At 53.7% G+C, this 23,732-nt stretch overlaps 2 protein-coding genes across 6 annotated transcripts in view; one reads left to right on the top strand and one right to left on the bottom strand.

Moving 5' to 3' along the window:
• The first annotated feature begins 5,545 nt into the window (after positions 1-5,545).
• SH3GLB2 (SH3 domain containing GRB2 like, endophilin B2) lies at positions 5,546-20,837 on the top strand. 5 transcript variants are annotated; one of them, XM_084799981.1, is made up of 12 exons: positions 5,546-5,706; positions 9,209-9,350; positions 9,942-10,070; positions 14,717-14,850; positions 15,048-15,140; positions 16,920-16,982; positions 17,884-18,033; positions 18,402-18,425; positions 18,772-18,861; positions 19,030-19,130; positions 19,550-19,790; positions 20,207-20,837. In XM_084799981.1, exons 1-12 carry the CDS (start codon positions 5,644-5,646, stop codon positions 20,312-20,314), a joined length of 1,338 nt encoding a protein of 445 aa, XP_084656107.1. In that variant the 5' UTR covers positions 5,546-5,643; the 3' UTR covers positions 20,315-20,837. The 5 variants fall into 5 exon arrangements, with proteins under 5 accessions (XP_084656107.1, XP_084656103.1, XP_084656105.1 ...); XM_084799977.1 differs by lacking the exon at positions 17,884-18,033 and adding an exon at positions 19,418-19,432 and having other exon boundaries at positions 5,548-5,706; XM_084799979.1 differs by lacking the exons at positions 16,920-16,982; positions 17,884-18,033 and adding an exon at positions 19,418-19,432 and having other exon boundaries at positions 5,548-5,706.
• A 646-nt stretch (positions 20,838-21,483) lies between these two features.
• Positions 21,484-23,732, bottom strand: part of NUP188 (nucleoporin 188) — a 54,123-nt gene continuing 51,874 nt past the window's right edge. Inside the window, exons 39-44 of the mRNA XM_084798425.1 lie at positions 23,209-23,283; positions 22,888-23,124; positions 22,629-22,760; positions 22,332-22,405; positions 22,111-22,240; positions 21,484-22,025 (exon numbers count right to left, since the gene is read on the bottom strand). Coding sequence (XP_084654551.1) covers positions 21,849-22,025; positions 22,111-22,240; positions 22,332-22,405; positions 22,629-22,760; positions 22,888-23,124; positions 23,209-23,283 — 825 coding nt within the window. The 3' untranslated portion in view covers positions 21,484-21,848. The remainder of the gene's footprint in view (positions 22,026-22,110; positions 22,241-22,331; positions 22,406-22,628; positions 22,761-22,887; positions 23,125-23,208; positions 23,284-23,732) is intronic.

The raw sequence follows: 23,732 nt of genomic DNA, 5'->3' as shown, positions 1-23,732 counted from the left end.
TCACACAAACAGGCACGCGCGCACATAGACACATCTGCAGCCCCTATTTATTTGTGCTTTTTGTTTCAGGGTGTGTGTGTGTGTCCAAGACAGGGTTTCTAAAGGATCCATACTTCGGAGATTGGCAAGACTTGGTTTTGGAAGCCGGGCATGGTGGCGCATGCCTTTAATCCCAGCACTCGGGAGGCAGAGACAGGCGGATCGCTGTGAGTTCGAGGCCAGCCTGGTCTACAAAGTGAGTCCAGGACAGCCAAGGCTACACAGAGAAACCCTGTCTAGAAAAACCAACAAAAAAATTTTTTTTATTTACTTATTTCTCGATTATGTACAGAGGGTTCCTCCTGATTGTACCCCTGCATACCAGAAGAGGGCATCAGATCTCATTATAGATGGTTGCTGGGAATTGAACTCAGGACTTTTGGAAGAGCAGCCAGTGCTCTTAACCTCTGAGCCATCACTCGAGTCCCGGGGAAGGAAATTTAAAACGCTTTTTAAAAATGAACACTTTTGCCGGGTGTAGTAGCATATGCCTTTAATCCCAGCACTCGGGAGGCAGAGGCAGGGGAATAGCTGTGAGTTTGAGGCCAGCCTGGTCTACAAAGTGAGTCTAGGACAGCCAAGGCTACACAGAGAGACGGGGGTTGGGGGTGGGGGTGATACGGGACGGGAGGGGACAACATTGGGGGAAGGGGTGTGAAAGGTGCGTGCAGTGCCTGTACAGGCCAGAAGAGGGCAACTTGGTCCCGTGGAACTGCAGTTAGAACTGTGAGGCGTTCACAGAGGTGCTAGAAATTGAACTCTTATCTAGTTTTCTGCGAAAGCATTACACTGGGCTTAACAACTGAGCCATCTCTCCAGCCCCCAGCTGATCCTTTTCAGTCAGTGTGAGTTACTGACTGAAGGAGCAAACATGTAACCTAAATGGCTCTTACATGACTGGGCTGGCTACTGTCTAAATGGTCACTGTGGCCAGCTATACACAGATACTGGTGATGTAAATTAATCACCAAGATGGACAAATTTTTATACAAGACAGTGAGCACAGACACTCGGGACTTGTGAATTACCATGTGTAGTAACAGAACGACAGCAGGGGTGCCACATCCAGAGCATGTCACTGAACTGGGCTGCCAAACTCCTAGAGGTTTTGTGGTGTTTTTTTTTTCTTTTTTTGAAACTCCACATGTCTGGGTCCCACCTGCTCTTAGGACGACAACCACAGGCCCAAACCAGCACCCAGGTGTCTCAGGCTCAGACAGGTGAACGAAGCCAGGGGTACCAGCTGAGGAACAGTTCTGGGTGGAAAGATGAGCCTTTGCAAGGCTTGGTGGTGCACAACTTTAATCCCAGCACCAGGAACATGGAAACACGTGAATCTTTATGAGTTTGAGGTCAGCCTGGTCTATAAAGCAAGTTCCAAGCCAGCCAAGGCTACATGGTGAGACCCTGTCTCAAGGGGGAAAAAAAAAAAGAAAAAGAAAGAAAGAAAGAAAGAAAAGAAAAGAAATAATGTGTAACTCCAGTCCCATGGGATCAGATACCCAAATCTGGACACCTCAGGCACTGCACACAGGATACACCTAGGCAAAACACCCATACACATAAAATAATAAAAGTGAAGGCAAATGTTGGAGGCAGACACCTTCAATACCAGCACTTGGGAGGCAGAGGCAGGAGGATCTCTGAGTTTAAGCCAGCCTGGTCTACAGAGTGAGTTCCTGCACAACCAGGGCTACACAGAGAAGCCCTGCCTCAAAAAACCAAACAAACTAATAAAAATATTTTTTCCTGAGACAGAGTTTCTCTGTGTAGCCCTGGTTGTCCTGAAACTCTCTTTGTAGACCAGGCTAGCCTCAAACTCACAGAGATTCATCTGCCTCTGCCTCACTGAGTGCAGGGATTAAATGTGTGCGCCATCACACCCAGCAAAAATAAATCTTTTTTAAAAGATGAAGAAGCTTTGGCTGGGCTCGGTGGGACATACCTGTAATCCTAGCACTCAGGGAGGCAGAGCCAGGCAGATCTCTGTGAGTTTGAGGCTAGCCTATGATTCCAGGACAGCCAAGGCCATACAGAGAAACCCTGTCTCAAAACCAAAACCAAAACCAAACAAAAAGTGATGCTTTGAAATAGGAATGAAGATAGATACCAAGTCCCATTTCCTATCCTACAAAGAAAGCAGCAGACACAGGAGTATACTAAGTTCGAGACCAGCCTGGGCTGCATGGGATCTTGCCTTAAAACAACAAACAATCAAACAAAAGACAGGCCGGAGAAGTGGCTTAGCCGTTATGGTACTGCTGTAACGCAGGCCCAGAGGCTGCTCCCAACTGTCTTTAATTCCAGGTCCATCAGATCGGACACCCTCTTTTGGTTTCCACAGGCGCTATTCACATGTGGCATATCTCACATATACAAAAATAAAAACAGAAACAAATCTTAAAGGGAGGGAGGGGCTGGAGATGGCTCGGTCATTAAGAGCCCTGGCTGTTCTTTCAGAGGACCTGGGTTCTGTTCTCAGCACCCGCAAGCCTCTGCAACTCCAGGCCCAGGGGATCCAATGCCCTTTACTGGCTTCTGTGGGCGCTGCACACACAGGGTACATAGCACACAGAGGCAAAACACCATTATATACAAATACATTTTAAAAACTAACAAACAAGGGCTGGAGAGATGGCTCAGAGGTTAAGAGTGCCACCTGCTCCTCCAAAGGTCCTGAGTTCAATCCCCAGCAACAACATGGTGGCTCACAACTATCTATAATGTGATCTGATGTCCTCTTCTGGCCTGCAGGTGTACATGCAGGCAGATCACTGTAAATACATATTAAATAAATAATTCGGGCTGGAGAGATGGCTCAGTGGTTAAGAGCACTGCCTGCTTTTCCAAAGGACCCGGGTTCAATTCCCAGCACCCACATGGCAGCTCACAACTGTCTGTAACTCCAAAATTTGATACCCACACACTAACGCACATAAATTAAATAAAATATTTTTTTAAAAATAAAATAAATAATTTTTAAAAAATATTTTATTTATTATTATATTCTAATTCAGATTTATTATTATATAGTGTTTTGCCTGCATGTAGGCATGCCCACCAGAAGAGGGCATCAGATCACATATAGATGACTGTGAGCCACCATGTGGTTGCTGGGAATTGAACTCAGGACCTCCAGAAGAGCAGACGGTGCTCTTAACCTCTGAGCCATCTCTCCAGCCCAATAAATTTTTTTTTTTTTTTTAATTAGCAAGCCTAGTGCCATGGTTCACGTCTGTAATCCCAACACTCAGGGAGGCAGAGGCAGACAGATCTCTGTGAGTGTGAGACCAGCCTGGTCTACAAAGCAGAGAAACAGAGAGATCCTGTCACAAAACAAAATAAACAAACAAAAAACGGAAAATTAACAAACAAAATTAAAAAAACATTGCCAAAGAGAGGTCAGCGGGTCCCTGAGTTTGACTTTTAGGACCACAGAACTCATAGAAGTATAAGGAGAGAACTGACTCTAGAATTTTCTTTTTTTTATTTTTATTTTTTATTTTTTGTTTTTTCAAGACAGTGTTTTTCTGTGTAGCCTTGGCTGTCCTGGACTTACTTTGTAGACCAGGCTGGCCTCAAGTGCTGGGATTAAAGGCATGCGCCACCACTGCCTGCTAGAAAATTGTTTTTTTACTTTCACACATGTACCACGGCTTTCTTGTGTCCCCCATCTCACACACACACACACACACACACACACACACACACACACACCACCACCACCACCACCACCACCACCACCACCATAAAATAAAATGTAAAAGCAAAGGGTTGGTGAGATGGCTCAGAGGTTAAAACCACTGGCTGCTCTTCCAGAGATCCTGAGTTCAATTCCCAGCATCCACATGGAAACTCACAACCATCTATAATGAGATCTGATGCCCTCTTCTGGCCTGCAGGTGTACATGAAGGCAAAACACTGTAAACATAATAATAAGTAAAGAAATCTTTGTAAAAAAAAAAAATTTAAAGCAAAAACAGAGCCAGTGTGGTGGCACACACCTTTAATCCCTGTGGCGCCCGTGCCACCGAGGTACTGCATCAAGGGCGAGCGACAGAGGATTTAACTCATCCACACACATGCACACTCACACACACACACAATAACACAGCGGGTCCTTTGTGCTAAGAGAGCAGCAGCCACTGCAGCGGTTTCTTCTTCCTTTTTCTCAGAGTTCCAAAGAGCCTTCTTATAGGCAGTAAAACAGGAATCTTCCCCCAGGTGAAATCCCTCAAGAGGTAATCGCACACAGGAGGAAAAGTCTCGGAGGAAGGGAGGGGTGCGTTCTCAGAGCAGTAAACATGACTAAACACAGACGTGGAAGCAGCTAGAAACAGGACATGAAACAGCAAGACAGGCAGGCAGCCCAGTTGGGCCTGCTTCCTACAAATCCCAGCACTCGGGAGGCAGAGGCAGGCAGATCACTGTGAGTTTGAGGCCAGTCTGGTCTACAAAGCGACCAAGTCCAGGACACCCAGGACTGTTACACAGAGAAACCTTGTCTCAAAAAACCTTAAAACAAAGCCGGGCGGTGGTGGCCCACGCCTTTAATACAGGAACCAGCCTGGTCTACAAAGTGAGTCCAGGACAGCCAATGCTACACAGAGAAACCCTGTCTCGAAAAACTAAAAAAAAAACATAAAAAAAAAAATCAAACAGGTTTGGAAAGGTGGCTCCATGGGTAAAAAACTTACTGCACAAGCCAGATGTGGTGCACGTGCCTTTATTCCTAGCACTCGGGAGGCAGAGTAAGGTGGATTGCTCTGAGTTCGAGGCCAGCCTGGTCTACAAAGCGAGTGCAGGACAGCCAAGATAACATAGAAAAATCCTGTCTAGAAAAACCAAAAAACAAAACAAACAAACACCTTACTGCATAGCCTTGAGAACCAGAGTAAATCAAGCCATGGGGGAAATCCAGGAGCATGGTCCTCGGGCTCCTGTGCCCATGATATGGGAGGCAGAGACCTGAGACTCCTTGGAACGTTGTGGCCAGAGCAACACCTCTGATGTACAAACATGCCCCATGCCCCATGTGCTTACGAGTGCTCATATACAAGCACACACAGAGAGAGAAAAAAGAGATAAAAAACAAAACAAAACAAAAAACCCGAAAGCAAACCAAAACGCGTAGATGTGGCCGTGCATGCCTTTTATCCCAGCAGTTTCTGTGAGCTGGAGGCCAGCCTGGTCTACGTGTGGAGTTCGAGGCCAGTCTGGGCCTAGAGAGACCTGGTTTCAAACTCCAACTATTAAAAAAAGAAAACCCCAAAATTTGCACAAAGTATGACCAAGGTAATAAATAGTACATAGTTAGTTAATGGTGTTCATCAACAGACCTTGAGGGCTCACTGAAACAGTTTTAGTGAGGCGGCCGGCAGGGGGCAGTCGTGCCCCCAGCAAAGCCCCGGCCCGCCTGGCCCCGCCCCAACCGGCCCCGCCCCGCCTGGCCCCGCCCCGCGCTCCGTGGGTCCCCTGTCGCGCGCGCGCAGAGGGCGGGCTTGGGCAGCAGGTGGGCGGGGTGGGAGCAGGGTGCGCGAGGCGGGGCGGGGGGCTGCCGGCTACTCTGGTGCCGGCTCGGTGGCCCTGCGTACCGGCGCGCCATGGACTTCAACATGAAGAAGCTGGCATCGGACGCGGGCATCTTCTTCACTCGGGCGGTGCAGGTGAGGCCTGGCGCGGCGCCGCGCGTGGGGCCCGGATGTGGAGCGCGCCGCGGGCACCCTGCCGCAGGAGCCCCTTTCCTGCAGCTGCGGCCGTGCGCGCTGGGGATAGCTCGGGCGCCTGCTCCCCTGTTTCTGAGTTACCCAGGGCAGCTCTCAGCGGGGTCAACTGCACCTTCCTGGTGGCCCCGGCCCCACGGGGGCCTGCGCTCGGTGCCTGGGCGCCTGGCAGTGCCCGCTCGCACTGACAGATTTGCCCTATGCCTTGGCGCCTGCACAGACCCGGAGGTGGATGACCACTGGTGGTCGTCCCCCGCTCCCCCCCTCGCTCCCATCTCCTCCAGCCCCCCACCCCGTCTCCAAGGCCTGGCTAGCAGGCCAAGGGCCACCAAAAACACCCCAATCCCTTCTGTGGTCCTCAGTCTCCATAGCCGTGCAATGGGCAGGTCGGTGCTATGGTTCCATCCAGTACCTTTCACATGCTTGGGTAGTCAGGCCGGAAGCCAGGAGTTATTTCCTTTCTGCTCTGCGGGAGGCCTTTTTACTTCCCAGGCCTACAGGATGTGGAGAAGGCTAGGATCTGGCTGGGTGCCCTTTTTGGGTTCTGTCCAGACCGGTAATGCTGATATTGGAACAAGTCCTAAACATTTGGGAAAAGAAAGAGAAACTGAGGCGAAATAATGTCACAAGGGAAGGGCTAGAGTCAGATATGGATTTGAAAGCTTCTCGTGACCTTGGGGGGCAGGGGCTTTACCTCACTGGGCCTCAAGTCTGAGAAATGGGGTGAGCGGGCCTCTTTCCTGGGATGGCCGCGAGTGCGGTGGCTGAGGTTCAGCACACCCGTGCAGCATGTGACCTTGCACAAGTCATGTCAGCTTGACTCTGCCTTTCCGTAAAGCAGCTAAAGACTCTGGTTGGAGACTCTGTCTGCTCCAAGGCTGGGTGTGGGATTGCTGGGGTACTCCAGGAACAAATTCTGTATACTGCCCTGGTGGTGCTGGGTGACTCTGCTGGCACAGCCCCCCTCCCCACGAAACGCCCATGTGGCCATGTTTACTAGAAAGCACAGGGTTCCCGGGAGACTTAGTGGACCCACTGGGCTTGCCATGTCTGTTGTTCCCCGGTCCAAGCTTGGTGGGAGCTGCAGCATTGGATTCGGTGCCAGGACCTCAGGGCCTCAGTCTCTTTGCAGGAGGGGGGGAAACCCTGTCCCAGGGTTGGCATGGCAACCACACTATCTCACACATCTGGGAAGAACCTGATCTGCTGGTTTCCTGCCGCTGCTAGGTCCTGCCTCCTGACCTGGTCAGGCCCATAGAAAGGGCTTAGAGGTAGTGGGTGGCTTGGCCCTCCTGGCCTCCCTCGGCCTGATGGGGGCAGGCCCACAGGGTCACTCACTCACACTTGAGCTGGTGCCAGTGGCCAGGCCCAGGCTGGGGTGGAGGAGGGAGCTGGGGTGATATAAATAGAGGCTTTCTGTGCTCCACACACCCACCCTCCTGATGATGCCATCTTGCTGGAAACTGCCTTGGACTGAGCCAGGCACCGCTCCTCTTCCCCTTTGAAGGAAGGGACTAGGCACCTGCAGTGTGACCTAGAGAGGTGTCTGCCATGGGAGTCCCCAGGAAGGACGGAGGTGGCAGCTCCTATGGGTCTTGTTCCCGTTCTGGGAACCAGGACGTGCTGACTAAGCACACAGCCCCAATGTGGACCAGGCACAGTTTGAGGGACTCCCCCCACCCACATCCCAAAGGGAACAAGGCCTCCCCAACTTGAACCCTGAGGCCACGATTCCCTTCTTCAAGAGCTGGTTATTGCGGTGGTGTCCCTCGCCAAGGGCCTCAGAGTTGTGTCTGAAACAGCAGTCAAAGTCTGTGAAGCAGGTGAGGGCGGACAGGGTGGCCCCGCCAGGGCAGGGAGGCGAGGAAAGCCTACCACAAGCCCCCGCCCCCTAGAGCGATGTGAATAACATGCCCGTGGGTGGGCGTGGGTAGGCGTGGGTAGCCACTCTGCTGAGATTCTTAGCAGAAATCACAGCACCCTCATCCCAGTCAGGCACGTAGCAGTGGTAAGGACCGGTGCCCGGGGCTTGCCCAGTAAGCATGGACACCTGTATGTTTGGCTGTCCCCCACCCCCACACTGGGAGACTATGTAAGTGATAACACCGCAAACACTACCCCTGGGCCGGGTGTGGCTCAGCAAGAGTGTTAAGTCCAGGATGTTTGAGGGCCCAGGTTCCATCCCCAGTGTTTCCAAAAAGAGACCTGTTAAATCCATACTGGCCCGATAGTCTGTAGGGTGGGTTTTTTTGTTGATTTTTTTTTTTTTTTGGCCACTCTTTTTTATTTTTGTGAAACTGAGGCCCTGGGGAAATGACGTAGAGTCTCTTCCTCACTTGGAAAGTGGAGGCAATAGCAGAAGACCTCAGGGACGGAGAGGCCCGAGCTGCGCAGGGAGCTGAGGGAGGAGGCTTTAGAGCAGGAGAGGCCCGAGGCCTGCTGCATAATTGATGGCTGCTGAGAGGCCCTGTGGTGGCTCCTCGCTCAGCCTCTGCCTGAGTCATCACGGGCAGTGGCTGGCTCTGCAGGGCCTCAGTGGCTGCATCTGTGTAACGGGAAGCTTGGCTCTGCCTGCTTTGGGCACAGCAGACACCGAGTGCCCCAGGCTGCTCGGCAGAGCCTTGTTCCTGACCTTGCACCTGTGGTGCCTTCCACCTCTCGCCGCTGGATGAGGATGATGACCTTGGGCAAGCCTGGTCACCTGGCTGGGAAGAGCTGCTTGGAGATACCTGGGCTTTTCTAGATTAGATGGCCAGGGCTTGGACCTGTTCCTCATTGTTCCTAGGTGACCCTCATGGCTCCAGGCAGCTCTGCTGAGGGCCTCACGTGACCTCCCAGGTCCTGGGTACACCCAGCAGCTGGCTCTGCTGGGCTGGCAATGCTCTCTGTTGGCCACCTTCCCTCCTTAGACACACTGCCCAGCAGCTCCCAGCAGCAGCAGTGGTGAGGTGTTCACGCCGGCCACAGGCCCCCTTGCCAGCCCCGCATGTCCAGCCACATCTTTCTCTTCCCTGTGCAGACTGTGGGAACCATTCTTACTATCTGTTTTCAGGGGAAACTGAGGCCCAGAGGGCCAAGAAGCCCTTTCCCAATGTCACACACTCCACAGGGTAGAGCTAAGATATGACTAGGGCTTCTTTAATTCTAGAACCCGGATTCCTGCTGTCCTGGCCTCTTCCCAGCATTCCTCAGCTGCCCATGGAGGCCCACGACAACTCTGAGCCTTGCTGTGGGCCCATCTGTTCCCTCAGGACTTGCTACCAAGTCCTCTGGGTCCTGGTGGCCACCTCCTCAGGGGAGGTGTGTGCATGCTTTTGTGGGGAGAGTGGCCAGGGATGTTTCAGGCTTCTGGCAGCCTTGACCCCTTCACCCTAGAAAAAGAGTAGGTTATGCACAGGCCACCCTCTGAAGGTTTCTGACCCCGTGACCTGCACTTCCTCCTCAGTTCACAGAGGAGAAGTTCGGCCAAGCTGAGAAGACTGAGCTCGATGCCCACTTTGAGAACCTGCTGGCACGGGCAGACAGCACCAAGAACTGGACGGAGCGGATTCTGAGGCAGACTGAGGTGCTGCTGCAGCCCAACCCCAGTGAGTGGGTGCGGGGCAGAGGCAGGTGGGCACCTGTCAGGCTCAGGGCTCCTGAGAATGCCCTCTGAGCGGAGGGAAGGCCAGGCAGGCTGCCGAGGGAAGTTGAAATCCTGAACCGAAATACCTGTGGGGAAAGAGCCTCACAAACTACAGATGCTGGCCTGGGCTCTGGCCAGAGATGGGAAAGGACTTGCCCAAGTCTTACAGAGCTAGCCCACTGCAGGAGAGGCCCCGGAAGTGAAGGCAACCTGCACGTAACCTGTAAACCAGCTGTGTCTGTAAAGTGTCCAGAGGGGCCTGGAGACCAAGGCCGGGGAGTGTGTGTTACACACTGTAACTCGTGTTTAAGTAGGGAGACCCAAGAGGCTGACTGTGGTACTGTGCGACTGCAAGCAGACAGTTTACATCGCTGAGCCTTAGTGGCCTCTGTAGTCTTACAGAGTGCACGTGGGTGTGAGGGGTGGGCCCTGAAAGCCTTCAGCATGGATGCTAGGGGTGGCGGGGCTGGCCGGGGTGTGCACTGTCCCCTGTGGCTGTCACCCTTGACTTAGACCGGAGAGCTCTGTGGTTTTGGCTGCTGTCGCCCTACAGGTGCTCGAGTGGAGGAGTTCCTGTATGAGAAGCTGGACAGAAAGGTGCCCTCGAGAGTCACCAATGGGGAGCTGCTGGCCCAGTACATGGCAGAGGCGGCCAGCGAGCTGGGGCCCACCACCCCCTATGGTGAGCCGACCTCAGAGCCAGGGCCAGAGTGAGGGGCACTGTCTCTAGCTCCTTAAGCTCCCCCTCCCTCCCCCCTCCCCTCTCTTTTTTTATTTTGCACTGGGTTTTGCTGCTTAAGGCTCACAGACCTCCACCTGCCTATGACCTCTGAATGCTGGGACTGAGCGTGAGGGCCACCGGCCAACTCCCTGCTGTTTAACAATTATCCAGATAACCTGAGTTAGTTCATTCTAAATGTAAGATCTTCCAAGGGCGTAGAAGATAATAAGAATAAATCCTACTTTAACTAGTTGAGTTGTTTGTGTTAGGTGTGATGTGTGTGTGTGTGTATGTGTGTGTACAGGTACGTAGGTATATGTGCACAAGTGTGGTGTGTGTGGAGTGATGTGTCTGTGCTTGCCTGGTGTGTGTGTGTGTGTGCAGGTGCAAGTGGTACATGTGGAGTGTGTGCACGGTGTGTGCATGTGTGTGTGTGTGGGGGTGGGTGTAGTATGTATGGTGTGGTATGTGTGTACGTCACATATCTGGCCTGTATGTCTGTGTTGATTCTGGGGTGCTGGAGTTGGAACCTGGGGCCCTGTGGATACTGGCCAGGCGCTTTGCCACTGGGCTGAATTTGACCCCTGTGTGTGTGTGCTTGTTGGTGCACGTATATGCGTGTGGAGGCCCGAGGTCCAATCTTACATATCTTTCCTCAGTTACTCTGCTTTATGTGACAAGGCCTCTCGCCAGGACTGGGTGCTGGCTCGCTACTTCCGGAACACTGAAATTCCAACCATGTCGCCACACCTGCTATTTAGATGTGTTTTGGGAACTGAACTCAGGGTGCATAATGCATAATGCACTTTACTGACTGAGCCATCTCCCCAGGTCTGTGGGATCTTCTGTACCCTATAGCCTGACTTTTAAAAAAAATACATATTTTTTTTTCTGTGTGTATTGCACCAGCTGTGTGCCTGGTACCCATGGGGGCCAGGAGCAGGTGTCGGTTCCCCAGAGCCAGAGTTATAGGCCATGTGAACTTCCCAACACGAGTGCTGGAAAGCTGCACACGGACCCTCCAGAAGAGCATCCAGTGATCGTAACTATGGAGCCGTCTCTCCAGCTCTGTCCACTTGCTGTTATCTTGCAGACAGTCTCTGCTGCACACCCAGGGCCTCCTCAGTCTCTCCTCCTCCATGTCTGAATTGTACTCAAATATACCTTGTATGCCGCAAAATACACCTGATTTGTGTGCACGCCGGTGAGTTTAGAGTTGTATAAACATCTCCACTGCATCCAAAAGTCTCCCAGCTCAGACTACCAGTAACATGCTCTTCTGGTCTGTCTTCCATTGCTCCAGCTCCATAGTTAACCCTTTGAGAAACTGCAAGGCTGCGGCTCAGTCAGTTGATAAAGTGCTGCCTAGCTTGCCGGGGCCTGTGGCCTGATCCCTGCATCAGTAAACCTGGTGGCAAAGAGAGAAAGTGCCAAATTGCTTTAGCCAAGTGGCTTTGTGGCTTTATACCCTACCAGCAGCACACTGATTGTCAACTGGCTGGATTTTAAAGCTCTAGACGTATTCATGGTCTGGAGCAGTGGCTCTCAAGTGTCCTAACACTGCGACCCTGTACTGCAGCTCCTCGTGTGCTGACCCCCAACCATAAAATTGCTTTCGTTGCTTCTTCATAACTGATTTTGCTACTGGTATAAATTGTAATGTAAGTATCTGTGTTTTCTGGTGGTCTTAGGTGACCCTGTAAAAGGGTTGTTCCATGTCCCCAGCATGTGACCTGTGGGTTGGTCCGTGTTCTCCTGGCAGCATCTTGTGATGTCTTACTGGGTAAAGGTGTTTAGGAAAATCGGCTGCCAATGGTTGTTCTTGCTGACTGTGACTCACCACAGTTAGTGAGGAAAGCGTGGGACTTTCCAGCTGTGTTTTGTACTGTCTTTTTTCCTGCAGTTTGTCAGAGTTTGGTGTGTAGGTCCCTATGTTTATCTTCCTGATGGAGTGGGGTGTGTGTGTGTGTGTGTGTGTGTGTGTGTGTGTGTGTGTGTGTGTGTGTTGTGTGCATGTATGTGTAGGTCAGAAGTCAAGTTTGGATGTTTTCCTCCACTGCTTTCTTACTTAACCTATTGGTCATTTGTTGGTGGCCAGTGTGCATCAGAGATCACCTGTGTCCACTGCCCTCTGCAGTAAAAGCTCTAGATGTGTGTCCTTGCACTGAGGTTTATGTAAGTGCTGGGCATCTGATTCAAGTCCCTATGCTTGTGTGGCCATCACCACGCAAGACGCGCCCCACCCCCCACCCCCCAGCCCTGGATGGACTGTGTTGTTCCTCACACTTGGGAGGCTGAATATGGAAACAGTCTAACTCCAAAAGCTTGAAGTCAGGCTGGCCGCTCTGTCACAAACACTAAAAGTAAAATGCTATTCATTGTCTTTAGTTAAACTTTTTGCCTGAGCTGAGCTGGGGCATGGTGGCACAGGCCTTTAATCCCAGCAGCTCAGAGAGGCAGAGGCAGGTGGACCTCTGTGAGTTTGAGACCAGCCTGATCTACAGAGTGAGTCCAGGACAGACAGGGCTACACAGAGAAACCCTGTCTCAACAAAACAACAAACTGCAACCAGCTTTTTGCTTGAAAGTCCATTTTGTGTGGTAATTGTATTGCCATTATCTTTCCAATGCCAGCATTGCATAGTATCTTTTTCTGTTTTTTTCTTTTCAACCTGTTTATACCATTAAATATCAAGAATGGCTCTAATCAGTGGCATTCAGTATAGACAATATTTAGAGGATTTTTTTCTGAACTTATTTATTTGTATTTTATATGTATTGATGTTTTGCCTGCATGTATGTCTGTGTGAGGGAGTTGGATCTCCTGGTACAGGAGTTACAGAACATTAGGAGCTGCCATGTAGTTCCTGTACATTGAACCCAGGTCCTCTGGAAGAACAGCCAGTGTTCTTAACTGCTGAGCCATCTCTCCAGCCTCATATTTAGAGTTTTTAAAAATACCTGTTCTGATAGTCATTGCTTTTTCATTAGAGTGCTTAGTCCATTTACCTTTAATGTAATTGTTGATGTGTTGGATTTACAAGTTTTCTATTTTTCTTGTTTGTGTTTTGTTTTGTTTTTGGAGACAGTGTCTTACTAATTTGCCCAGAATGACCTCTAACTCTGGCTCTTCCAGTCTCAGCTTTGCAGTTGAGGAGATATTAGAGGCCTGCCACCATTCTTTTCTTTTCTTTTTTTTTTTTAAAGATTTTATTTATCTATTATATATGAACATTTTATCTGCAGAAGAGGGCATCAGCTCACACACTATAGATGGCTGTGAGCCACCATGTCATTGCTGGGAATTGAACTCAGGTCCTCTGGAAGAGCAGGCAGTGCTCTAAACCACTGAGCCATCTCTCCAGTCCCCTTCCCACCATTTGTATGGTGGCTGTCCCTAGGTGGCTGAAGGCGCTGTCCCTAGGTCAGTACATGTTGTTGGTTAGCCAATATTGGTCAGAGGTTGCTCTTAAATATCTTTGTCCAGTAAGTTTGTGTGTGTGTGAGTTGGGAAACTTGTCCAAAGGTTGAGCAGTTTACAAATCTAGCTAGCCTTTGCCTTATGGGTGCAAGGCTTCCGATTCATCCAGGGGTAGGAAGTGGCTGGTGTATTCTCCACCCTGCCAAAGACATACTACAGGCGTGCTTGCTGGGAGGACTCGAGATGCCTTAGACTTTCCTGTATGTTTTCTGTTTGTTTGTTTGTTTGTTTGTTTGTTTGTTTTTCGAGAGAGGGTTTCTCTGTGTAGTCCTGACTGTCCTGGAACTCGCTTTGTAGACCAGGCTGGCCTCGAACTCACAGAGATCCGCCTGCCTCTGCCTCCCGAGTGCTTGTTAAATTCAGGCAGGGGTGGAGTTCTCCCCACCAGGCATGTCTCCAGCTGCAGGCTGGCTGCTGTTGGCCTGTGCTGGTGACTTGCCAGTGAGATTGCTGCCATTGTCAGCAGTGTTTCCTAGGATGGATCCTGTGTTTGCTTCATTCAAGTCAGCCCCGCCGCAGCGGCCATGTCACCCGGTGGAGAGGCACAGATGAGGCAGGGAGAGCACCTGCCCAGGCTAACACCACTTCATCGCCCTTTCCGGGCCCAGTTGTTATTTAGAAAATGTCTCTCCATTTGTCCTTGTGCCTTTGGTCAACTTCCAGAGTCTGGACAGCTGTGTTCAATTAGTGTGACTTTTCGGGGGTGCTCGTCAGATTGCTTTTTCTCATTCTGGAACTCCCCAATCTTTTGTTTGTAGGCGAACCCCTGCCTGCCAGGCAAGACCACACCCCAGCAGGCCCTGTCCATGGTTTTTGTTGTTGTAGTTTGTTGAGACAGGGTTTCTCTGTGTAGCCCTGGCTGTCCTGGACTCACTTTGTAGACCAGGCTGGCCTTGAACTCACAGAGATCCACCTGCCTCTGCCTCCCGAGTGCTGGGATTAAAGGCGTGCGCCACCACGCCCGGCTCCCTGTCCATGTTTTAAGGCTGCTGTGCTTCGTGTTAATGTGCAGCACATCTGCCTGTCCCAGGTTGGCAGCTCTGTAGGCTGCCATGCTTGCCTGGCAGCCCTTCTGGAGCGGATGGCGTGAGCCCCGCCCTTTGATCACCCTACAACTCTCTTCCTAGGGAAGACACTCATCAAGGTGTCAGAAGCTGAAAAGCGCCTGGGAGCGGCAGAACGGGACTTCATTCACACCGCCTCCCTCAGCTTCCTCACACCCTTGCGCAATTTCCTGGAAGGGGACTGGAAAACAATTTCGGTGAGGAGTCTGGGACCACTCACTCCTCTGAACTCTGTGCCTAGGTTGTCATCCCAGGCAGGGAACCCGGACCTCCCCAGAGGTGGCTCCTGTAGGCTGAGTGACCAAGAGTGGCTGTCCACTTCCGGGTCTCAGTTTCCCAGGGGTCTGTGGCCAGGTCTGGGCCGGCCTCACCGTCTCTCTCATCCACCCTGCAGAAGGAGAGACGACTGCTGCAGAACCGTCGGCTTGACCTGGACGCCTGCAAAGCCCGGCTGAAGAAAGCCAAGGCAGCAGAAGCCAAAGCCACGGTAAGTGCCCTGCCCCCTCCTTAGCTCCCAGGCCCTGTTGGGGAGTCCATGGACGGGACCCGCAGGGACCTGGTGTTTAGCATGCTCTTTCTCCTTGGCTGGGGCTAAAAGGTGCTAACTGGTGAGGTCATGGCCTCTGTTCCCACCTGAGGGAACCCTGGTGGCTCCAGGGCAGACATTTGTGAGGTGGAATCCGTGCATGCCTTTCCTGCCTCTGTGGATGCTCAGCCTGGCCCTGCCTGGGCATGGCTTCCTGACTAACTCTCCACCTGCTGCTTGAACATGGGGTACAAGGTGCCCTGTGCTTGGGCTCCCCTAGGCTGCAGGCTGTGGAGAGCTCTAGCGCTGGCCAGCCTCTTACCTCAGGCAGGGACGGTGTGAGGAGCAGGCCCTGGGCCATCCTGCTCCTCCTTCCCCCACAGCCCGCGGAGGCCTGCTCAACCAGGACACGGCAGGCCAAGCTGACCTGACAGGGCTTGGCCAGCGTGCCAGCTGCTCTAGGTGTGCGGGACCTAAGGGCCACCTCAGATCCTGAGGAGGAAACTCCTGGGCCCAGGGCGTGGTAGGGAAACTCCTCTGTGCTTCTTAGCCTCTCAGCTGAGGAAAGGTAGCCAGACCAGGCAAACCGGCTGGACTCTCCGCTGCTTGTAACTCTTGCCACCTTCATTGTGTTCCCCCTAGAACATGGTCAGTGTAGTCCTTGGGGCCTATGCTTCCTCCGGCGAGAGCAATAGCAGGGTCCCAAGTCACCTGTGCGGCTGGACACGTGTGAAGAGAAATGACCTATGGCTCTTGGGATCACTTGTCACTGGACAGAACAGCCCCACTCCCTTTCTTACTTCTGCCTTTCCCTAGTCACTGCAGAGTAACTGTTTGTCCCCTTGGGGCCCAGAGAGCCTTGGGCCTGTGAGTCACGTGAGGCGTGAGCAGTGTCCCTAGGCACTCCAGCCCAGCAGCTCATTCCTGAGCACGTACATGCTACCTAGGACTCCTGAGGGTGGCTACTGAGCGTCCTTGCAGTCCTGCGCCTGCCTCACACTGGGCTGGCTGCACCCGCTGCTTTCCCCTGCTGTGGACTTACTAACTCTCTGTTTTTGTTCCTTTCTGTTCTGCTTTGGGTAACTTGGCTCAGTGTGAGGGAGATGTGAGTATACCTGTCCCATGTGCTGTGCTGCTTCCGGTTCGCCCATCCTGTCCTGTCCCAGGGCCCAAGCGCTGTGGCTAGCCCAGGGCATGACCCTCGGCTTTTGCAATTGGCTGGCCTCCGTGCGGAGTCTCTGGTTTGTGGGGATGCAGGAGTCGAGGCCGGTGAGGCAGCTTCTTGCAAATGTCAAAAGCCTGTCACTCTGTCCATCCGCACATCCATCTATCTACTCTGTGGGGAGGGATCTGGGCTTCACTGGAGGAGCCAGAAACAGTGTGGTGACGTTCTGAGCTGTTGAAAACTGGGGTGGGGAGGGCTGTGGATGTGTTGGGCCTCCTCCTCCTCGTGTGCCTGAGACCCAGAAGAGGGGCAGGCCTAGCCTGTGGCTTACTTGGGCTCCCAGTGCATCTGCCTACTGGATCCTCATGCTGGACCCACCAAGCCCCTAAGCCTGTCTTCTCTCCAGCTGGCTGGAGTGGCAGAGGCTCTCTGTTGTGTGTATGTCTGTGTCTTCCTATCCCTGGGGCCAGGGTTTCTTGCATCTCCTTATAGGAGACTCCGGGGCCACCTCCTGGCCTCAACACTGGCCCTGGCCCAGGGTGACCCCCTCCCCCATGAACTCTGTTCCCCGCCAGACGGTGCCTGACTTTCAGGAGACTAGACCTCGTAATTACATTCTCTCGGCCAGCGCCTCTGCGGTAAGCACCCCTCCCACCATGTCCCGCCCCACCCCGGCCTCCTCTGCTCACAGCTCCTCCTGCCACTGGCTCTGCCAGGGGGTGAGGCAGAGGGCCCTGCTCATGGTGCAGGCTGCCCTGAGAGGCTGAGGGGCAGCTCAGAACAGGGAGGTGACAGCTTCAGCTACCCCAGGCGGGCCCAGCAGGCAGGCTGAGCTGGCTTTTCCTTATGCAAGGTGGAAGGTGCTGACCAGACAGACACACAACCACTCCATGTCCTTAGGACAGCATGCTCTACCTCCCTCTGGGGAACCTGAGGGACTTTCAATTCTACACTCTCTCCCAAAAGGGGACACCACCTCAACCTCCTCATGGCTCTGGGTGGATGGACCCTGCGGTAAGGGAGGAAGCTGCCTGGGTCTGACTTCCTTGTCTCAGACTCCTAGACAACTGCCTGCCTGCCTTAGCATCATGGTAGCTTGCAAGCTAGGTGTCCTGGGAAGCAGGTGGGAGGGGAGGTGGAGGAGGGCAGGCTAGGCTGGTACCGTGGCCTGGGTGAGTAAGTCGGTGTATACTGACTGTGTGGGGCTAGGCCAGCCTCAGACCTCCACTCGCCCTGGACCCTGCATCAGCCATCTGACTCTGCTCCTGTCACGAGCGTGCCACTGTGTGACTTGTGCTGTCTGTCATTCCATGGCTGGCAATTGTCTTTGAGATGTCAACTGTAGTTCATGCTCAGACTTGTTAGATAGCCCTCCAACATGGCCCATCACAGTGTGCTCCCACTGTGGGCTGTGCACTGTGCTGACCCAGGTTAACAGTCCCTGCACCAGGTTGTTGTCCTAGGTCAGATTTCCACAGATGGCCATAAATTGGGTCTCCTAAGTCATGGTGGGGGGAGGGGGGCGTCTTTCTTCCCTAGACTCTGGATGACACTTCCCGCTCCCCTCCCTGGGCCGAGTGGAAGGAGAAACATCCCGGAGGGTGGAGGCTGCCCTGTTTTTTTCTTTTGCCACTGACCCCCAGTGTGACTCTGGCCCGAGGCTGCCTTTCTCTGCCGGAGGACAGAAAGGTTCAGTGACTGGCCCAGGGTCACTTGTCCTGTCCTGCCTCCAAGCAGGAGTCAGGGTGGGGTGGGAGCATTCAGTCTCTAAGGCCCACATAGAGTTGGGGTGGCTGTAGGAAGAGCACCAGCTGGCTGGCCCTGCATGCAGCATGCTAGATGGGACGTGGTGTCACTTCCCTGCCCTTACACCAGACCTTGGTGCAGCCTCAGCTCCTGGTTGGGGTGGGTGGGTTGTGCAGGACAGGGCAGGCAGAGAGGCTGGGTCCCTGGGAGCTGGGGCTGGCACAGGCTCTGGCGTCTGGCTGTCCCTGTCCCTCCACTGACCAGAGCCCACCTTCCTTCCCTGCTGACGGGTGCGGTCATGGTCTCTACAGCTTTGGAACGACGAAGTAGACAAGGTGAGTTGGGGCTTGGGAAACTTGGGAGGCAAGGAAGGCCTAGAAGCCTGAGGATGGGCACCCAGACACGGCTCTGGGCTCTGCCTCACACTCACAGGGGTACCCGCAGAGGGTGCAGATGCCCCTCATCTCCTGACAGACTCTACCATCAGGTGGGGGAGGCTCTGCCACCGCAGTTATCCACAGGTCCCAAGTGGGTTCTGGTTTCTCTGGGTGTCACTTAGAGGTACAAAGCCAGCATCTGTGTTCTTAGAGGGCAGTGGTACTGTTGTTCCCAGTAGGCCTCAGGGCACAGGGAAAGCTGATGCAGGCCAGGGCTGCTCTCATGACTGCCTGCCCCACCTAGGCTGAGCAGGAGCTTCGGGTGGCCCAGACAGAGTTTGACCGGCAGGCAGAAGTGACTCGTCTCCTGCTGGAGGGCATCAGCAGTACCCATGTGAGTAGTGCATCATGTCCTGCTGGGTCTTGCCACAGAGCCAGCCCACAACCTGGGCATCCCACTCCCACCCGGCAGTGCCTGCTAGAGTATGGCCTGGCAGCGAGAGGGATGGGGATGGCCTATGCTGAGGCCAGAAGTTAGATGTGACCCAACTCTTCCTTCTAGGTGAACCACCTTCGCTGCCTCCACGAGTTTGTCAAGTCTCAGACAACCTACTATGCACAGTGCTACCGCCACATGTTGGACCTACAGAAGCAGCTAGGCAGGTGTGGCTGGACCCAGGTCTGAGGCCCCCTATCTCCCAGACCCAGTGAGTGGCCCAATGCTTCTGACCAAGGGCCTTCTCCTCTGAGCTCGGTAAACCCCGTGACCCATGAGGTTAGACTGGAGGCTCTGCCTAGAACCCCACCTGGGTACCTTGTGTGGCGAACCCTCAGGGACCAGAGTCCCTAGGTGCCCACAGCGTTTACAGTGTTTGGGCTAAGGTGGGCAGAGACAAGCAGGTGGGACTATCTCAGCTTCTTCTGTTTTGCTTTTCCCCTTGTGCTGCCAGCTCCCAGGGTGCCATGTAAGTCACTGAGGGTGGGGCCTCCTTGTGTGTAAAATGGGCGTGTCTCTGCTGTGTCTTGTGGAGTATGTGGGACTCACAGGTTAGCACTGGCTGCTGATACCCTCATTTCTCTAGATTTCCAGGCACCTTTGTGGGCACCACAGAGCCTGCCTCCCCACCCCTGAGCAGCACCTCACCCACCACCACAGCAGCCACCATGCCTGTGGTACCTACTGGGGCTGGCTTGGCTCCTCCAGAAGAGGCAGCACTCTGCCTGGAGGAGGTGGCTCCCCCAGCCAGTGGGACCCGCAAGGCCCGGGTGCTCTACGACTACGAAGCAGCTGACAGCAGTGAACTCGCCCTGCTGGCTGATGAGGTGGGTCTAGGGTCCTGAGGGGGCAAGGAACACCAGATAGGAGACCAGGAATGTTGGGCCTACAAGGGGCCACCTTGGGGGTATAGTGCAGTGTAAGCACCCAGGCTGTTGGCTCCTGCCCATGCTGTTGACCTCTTGAGCTATTACAAAAATAATGTCAGCAGGTGGGCAGGAAGAGGATGGAGGGAGCTGTCTGCTCAGTGGCTGGCTCTGTTGTGGCAGCGCCCTCTCAGCCCAGGGATTCATTCTCTTGGAATACATGGACCCCAGGGGAGGTGACTACAGGTCTTACCTCAATGGCCCAGTACAGCCCTGCAGTGATGCCCCTCTCAGGGAAGTAGCAGTTCTGCTTTGGCTCAGTCCTGGGCTGGCCCCACCCTCGCCCAGGGCACAAGCTCCGTCTCTGCTCCCAACAGCTCATCACCGTCTACAGCCTGCCTGGCATGGATCCTGACTGGCTCATTGGCGAGAGAGGAAACAAGAAGGGCAAGGTTCCTGTCACCTACTTGGAACTTCTCAGCTAAGCAGCCCCTCCTCTAGGCCCTGCCACTTGCCTTGCCTACTGGTGACAGAGCTGCTTAGGATACGGGGCCTAACCCTCTTCTGGCTGTGCCCCTGTCACTCAGCTGTTAAGGACCCTACAAGACAGAATGGCTCCAGGCCCCTCTGCCAGCCCTGCTTCTGACCTGCATCCCTGCACACTCCAGGGTCCCCAGCTCCCTGAAGGCAGGAGGGACATGACATGTGGTACCACCATGGGCCCAGGATATGCTGGGGATGCTCTCGGCATGAGGAGAACATCTGCCTTCTAGCTGTGGAAGGTTGAAGGGGACAAGAACACACAGGCAGGGCTAACAGTCAAGGAGTAGGCCATGTGGCAGGAGGCCAGGCCAGCCAGAGCAGCAGTGCTGAGAGCTGCCCTCCCTCCTCCCCTCACAGCTCTGGCTCGGTGCAGTGGCTACAGCCATCACTCCCTCAGTTTCTAACTAGCATTCATACTTCTGCCTGTCTGCTTGCTCTCTGGCAAATAAACCCTTTGTGTGCAAACTGCCTGGGCTCTTGTCTGGGTCTCAGAGCACATGGGCCGCCCTGAACAGTGTGGTGATTACATTTCACTGGCGTCTCCTCCTTGGGATAGGGTTTGCATGGAGCCATGGCACACGCTGCTCCCAGAGGAAAAGTCCTTAGAGCACCTCCCAAGACTTGGTGCCTGAGGAAAGCTTCCCTGATCTGTGCCTACTGGACTGCAGAGGTTTGCCTGTGTGTAGGGGCAGGGTGGGGTGGGGAGCTTCATTAGCCAACAGCTGTCAGCTGGCTCAGCCTGGGGCGGCACGCCTTTAATCCCAGCACTCGGGAGGCAGAGGCATCTGGATCACTGTGAGTTTGAGGCCAGTCTGGTCTACAACGTGAGTCCAGGATAGTCAAGGCTACACAGAGAAACCCTGTCTTGGGGGGGGGGGGGAAAGATCACATCTTCAAGGCACTACAGTTTGCAAGTGGCAGGCTGGGGCTTCACAGTGGGAAGAGCTCTAAAATTGAACCTGGTACATGAGGTTCCTTACTTGCCTGTCCTGACGGTCTATGCAGGAGTACATGGACAGGCACTGGTAATTAATTCAACCATCGACAGGAATCCTGCCATCTCCAGGCCGCCCCATCCCCACCCCCTCTGAGAACTGCAGTATGACCCAGGTCTATAAACAGCACTTTAATATTTGTATAAATAGACCACAGTATTACCAAAAAACAAAACAAAACAAAAAACTGCAAGAATAGATCATGGAAAATCGTCACTACACACAGGTCTCTCCTGTGCTGCCAGCACCCAGGGCCTCCCTGGCTGGTGACATGCCATGGGAATGCTCGAGGGAAAGGGGCCTCCTTGGGGTATAGTGCAGTGTGAGCACCCAGGCTGTTGGCTCCTGCCCATGCTGTTGACCTCTTGAGCTATTACAAAAATAATGTCAGCGGGCGGGCAGGAAGAGGACGGAGGGAGCTGTCTGCTCAGTGGCAGCAATGCAGGTTGGTAGGAGCAGCAGGTAGACGGTGGTCACAGCCCTATCTCTGCACGTGCCGGACAAAGGCTTGCACGAGCTGGATCAGGGGCTCCTGGGACTCTGGGCTGACTTTGGAGAGAGAGGTGGCCTTGCCCTGTGGTGAGGGCAGGACTCCAGCAGCAGGTGAGCTGGGGGCTCCCCTTCTGAAGTATCGGGAGAGGCTGGAAAGCAGTGTGCTCTGCAGGAAGAAAAGTAGCAGCGTGATGAGGCCCCGAGCCACGGTCTCTACCCCAGACACACTAGGCAGCACCCAATGTGCATACCAGCTCTGAGCTCAGCTCCTGCTTCATCCGCTGCTTGTCCCGGGGGTGCACTGCCGGGTCCCTGAGGTAGCGTACTGCTTGGGAGATGAGCAGGTAGAAGCAGTTCTCCATGGTGAACATGAGGAGGGACCTGGAGAGGCAGGCAGTTGTGGGCAGTGCTGCAGAGGCACCTGACAAACAGGTGAGCCACAGCCTGGACAACCTCCAGATTCAGGGCTTACTTTAATGTCCGGGTCCCTTCTGCTTGTGTGCTGAGTCCCACAGCCTGGGTGAGGGATTCCTTTTTCTTGTCCAGCTAATGGAATAGAAGCAAGCAATCAAAAAATCAAACTAACAGTAATAGTGGACAGTTAGAGAGCTACTTGGAGGTCTCGCATACCAGTTTCGCTGGTACCTCACAGAGTGTTCATGGGAACTGTAGGAAGAGGCCTAGCTTCGGGGGCTGGGTGTCTCCCATATTACTCAGTAGTGGCAGACCAAGTGAAAAGTACTGTGACGGCCTTCCTCGCCAGACCTACCTCTCCAAGCATGTTGAGGGCCACGTTCACTGTGGCCAAGAGGGTTCCAAAGGAGGGGGCCACTTCAGAGTCAAATGTAGGAGTGGTGAAACTTAGGGCAAATAGGAAGTTGTATTCAGCAAGATCCAGGGACTGAAAGACACAAAACAGCACTCTGGAAGTTGCTGGGAGCTCTCCAGAGCACAACGCAGTGTACTGCAGAGCGCAGGTCAAGGTCGGCGCCTGGGAACCTGACAGTGTTATGGGTGGCAGCTAGTACCTGGTCCAGCAGGATCTGGCAGACATCCGGAGTGAAGTGGCGCAGGGCTGCCAGGGTCCTGCTGAGAATCTTGAGGAGGCCATACTGGACTGTGTGTAAGGCTCGCTGTTCTGAGGCCTCAGTGTCAGAAATAGGCTGCTTGGAGGAGCAGCCAGATGGGGTGGTAAGAACTGTGACAGTGGATGGCCGCTGAACTCGGGGAGTGACAGCTGAAGGAAGGCCATCCCCATTTTTGTTCTGAGGAAAGTCCAAACATGAAGGGTAAGTCACAGGAGACCAAGGTGGCCCTGCCAGCAGTGATGGGCTAGGGGCCGTGGTTACCTGTAGGTAGTGCTGCAACATCTTGCGGCTGTGTAGCAGGGAGGTACAGGCCTGGCACAAGTAACCCAGGTTCACCTGGGACACAAAGGACAGGAAAAGCTCCTGGAGGCAACCCCATGAACAAGTCTCTCCTTCCAGGGTACCAGCATGCCTCCCCTCTCACTGACTGGGCCTGGGCCTAGAATGTTTCCGCTGCATTTCTGGCATATTACACAGTCTTCAGACATCAACAAGATGGGGATTACTATTTTCCACACAGCAGAACAGAGATGATGTGACCTGGCCAAGGTCATAGAGACAGTAGCCATGGGGACAGCCTGCTGCCTCCAAAGCCTGCAGGCACTGAGTCTAACCCCACAGAGCTCAGGTTCTCCACCCATCCAGCCTCTCTCCGCTGCGGAGGGAAGAACTTGCCTAAGGAAGCAGCCTGAGTCAAACCTGTGCCCCCGGCAAGAAGCCCACATTGACAAACAGCCTGCAGTCACTGACATCATCCACTGACTCCCTGCCCCTCACCTCCCCAC

Source organism: Acomys minous (genome assembly GCF_964271855.1).
Source record: "Acomys minous genome assembly, chromosome: 10".
Taxonomy (NCBI): Eukaryota; Metazoa; Chordata; class Mammalia; order Rodentia; family Muridae; genus Acomys; species Acomys minous.
This window is presented reverse-complemented; position numbering and strand designations above follow the sequence as displayed.

What these genes read in the sequence shown, in the direction of transcription:
- SH3GLB2 (XM_084799981.1), top strand. Translation starts at nt 5,644, where the DNA reads ATGGACTTCAACATGAAGAAGCTGGCATCGGACGCGGGCATCTTCTTC. An exon ending in TCTTCACTCGGGCGGTGCAG is followed by an intron (nt 5,707 to 9,208) that starts GTGAGGCCTGGC and finishes CTTCCTCCTCAG; the next exon opens with TTCACAGAGGAGAAGTTCGG. An exon ending in TCGCCCTGCTGGCTGATGAG is followed by an intron (nt 19,791 to 20,206) that starts GTGGGTCTAGGG and finishes TGCTCCCAACAG; the next exon opens with CTCATCACCGTCTACAGCCT.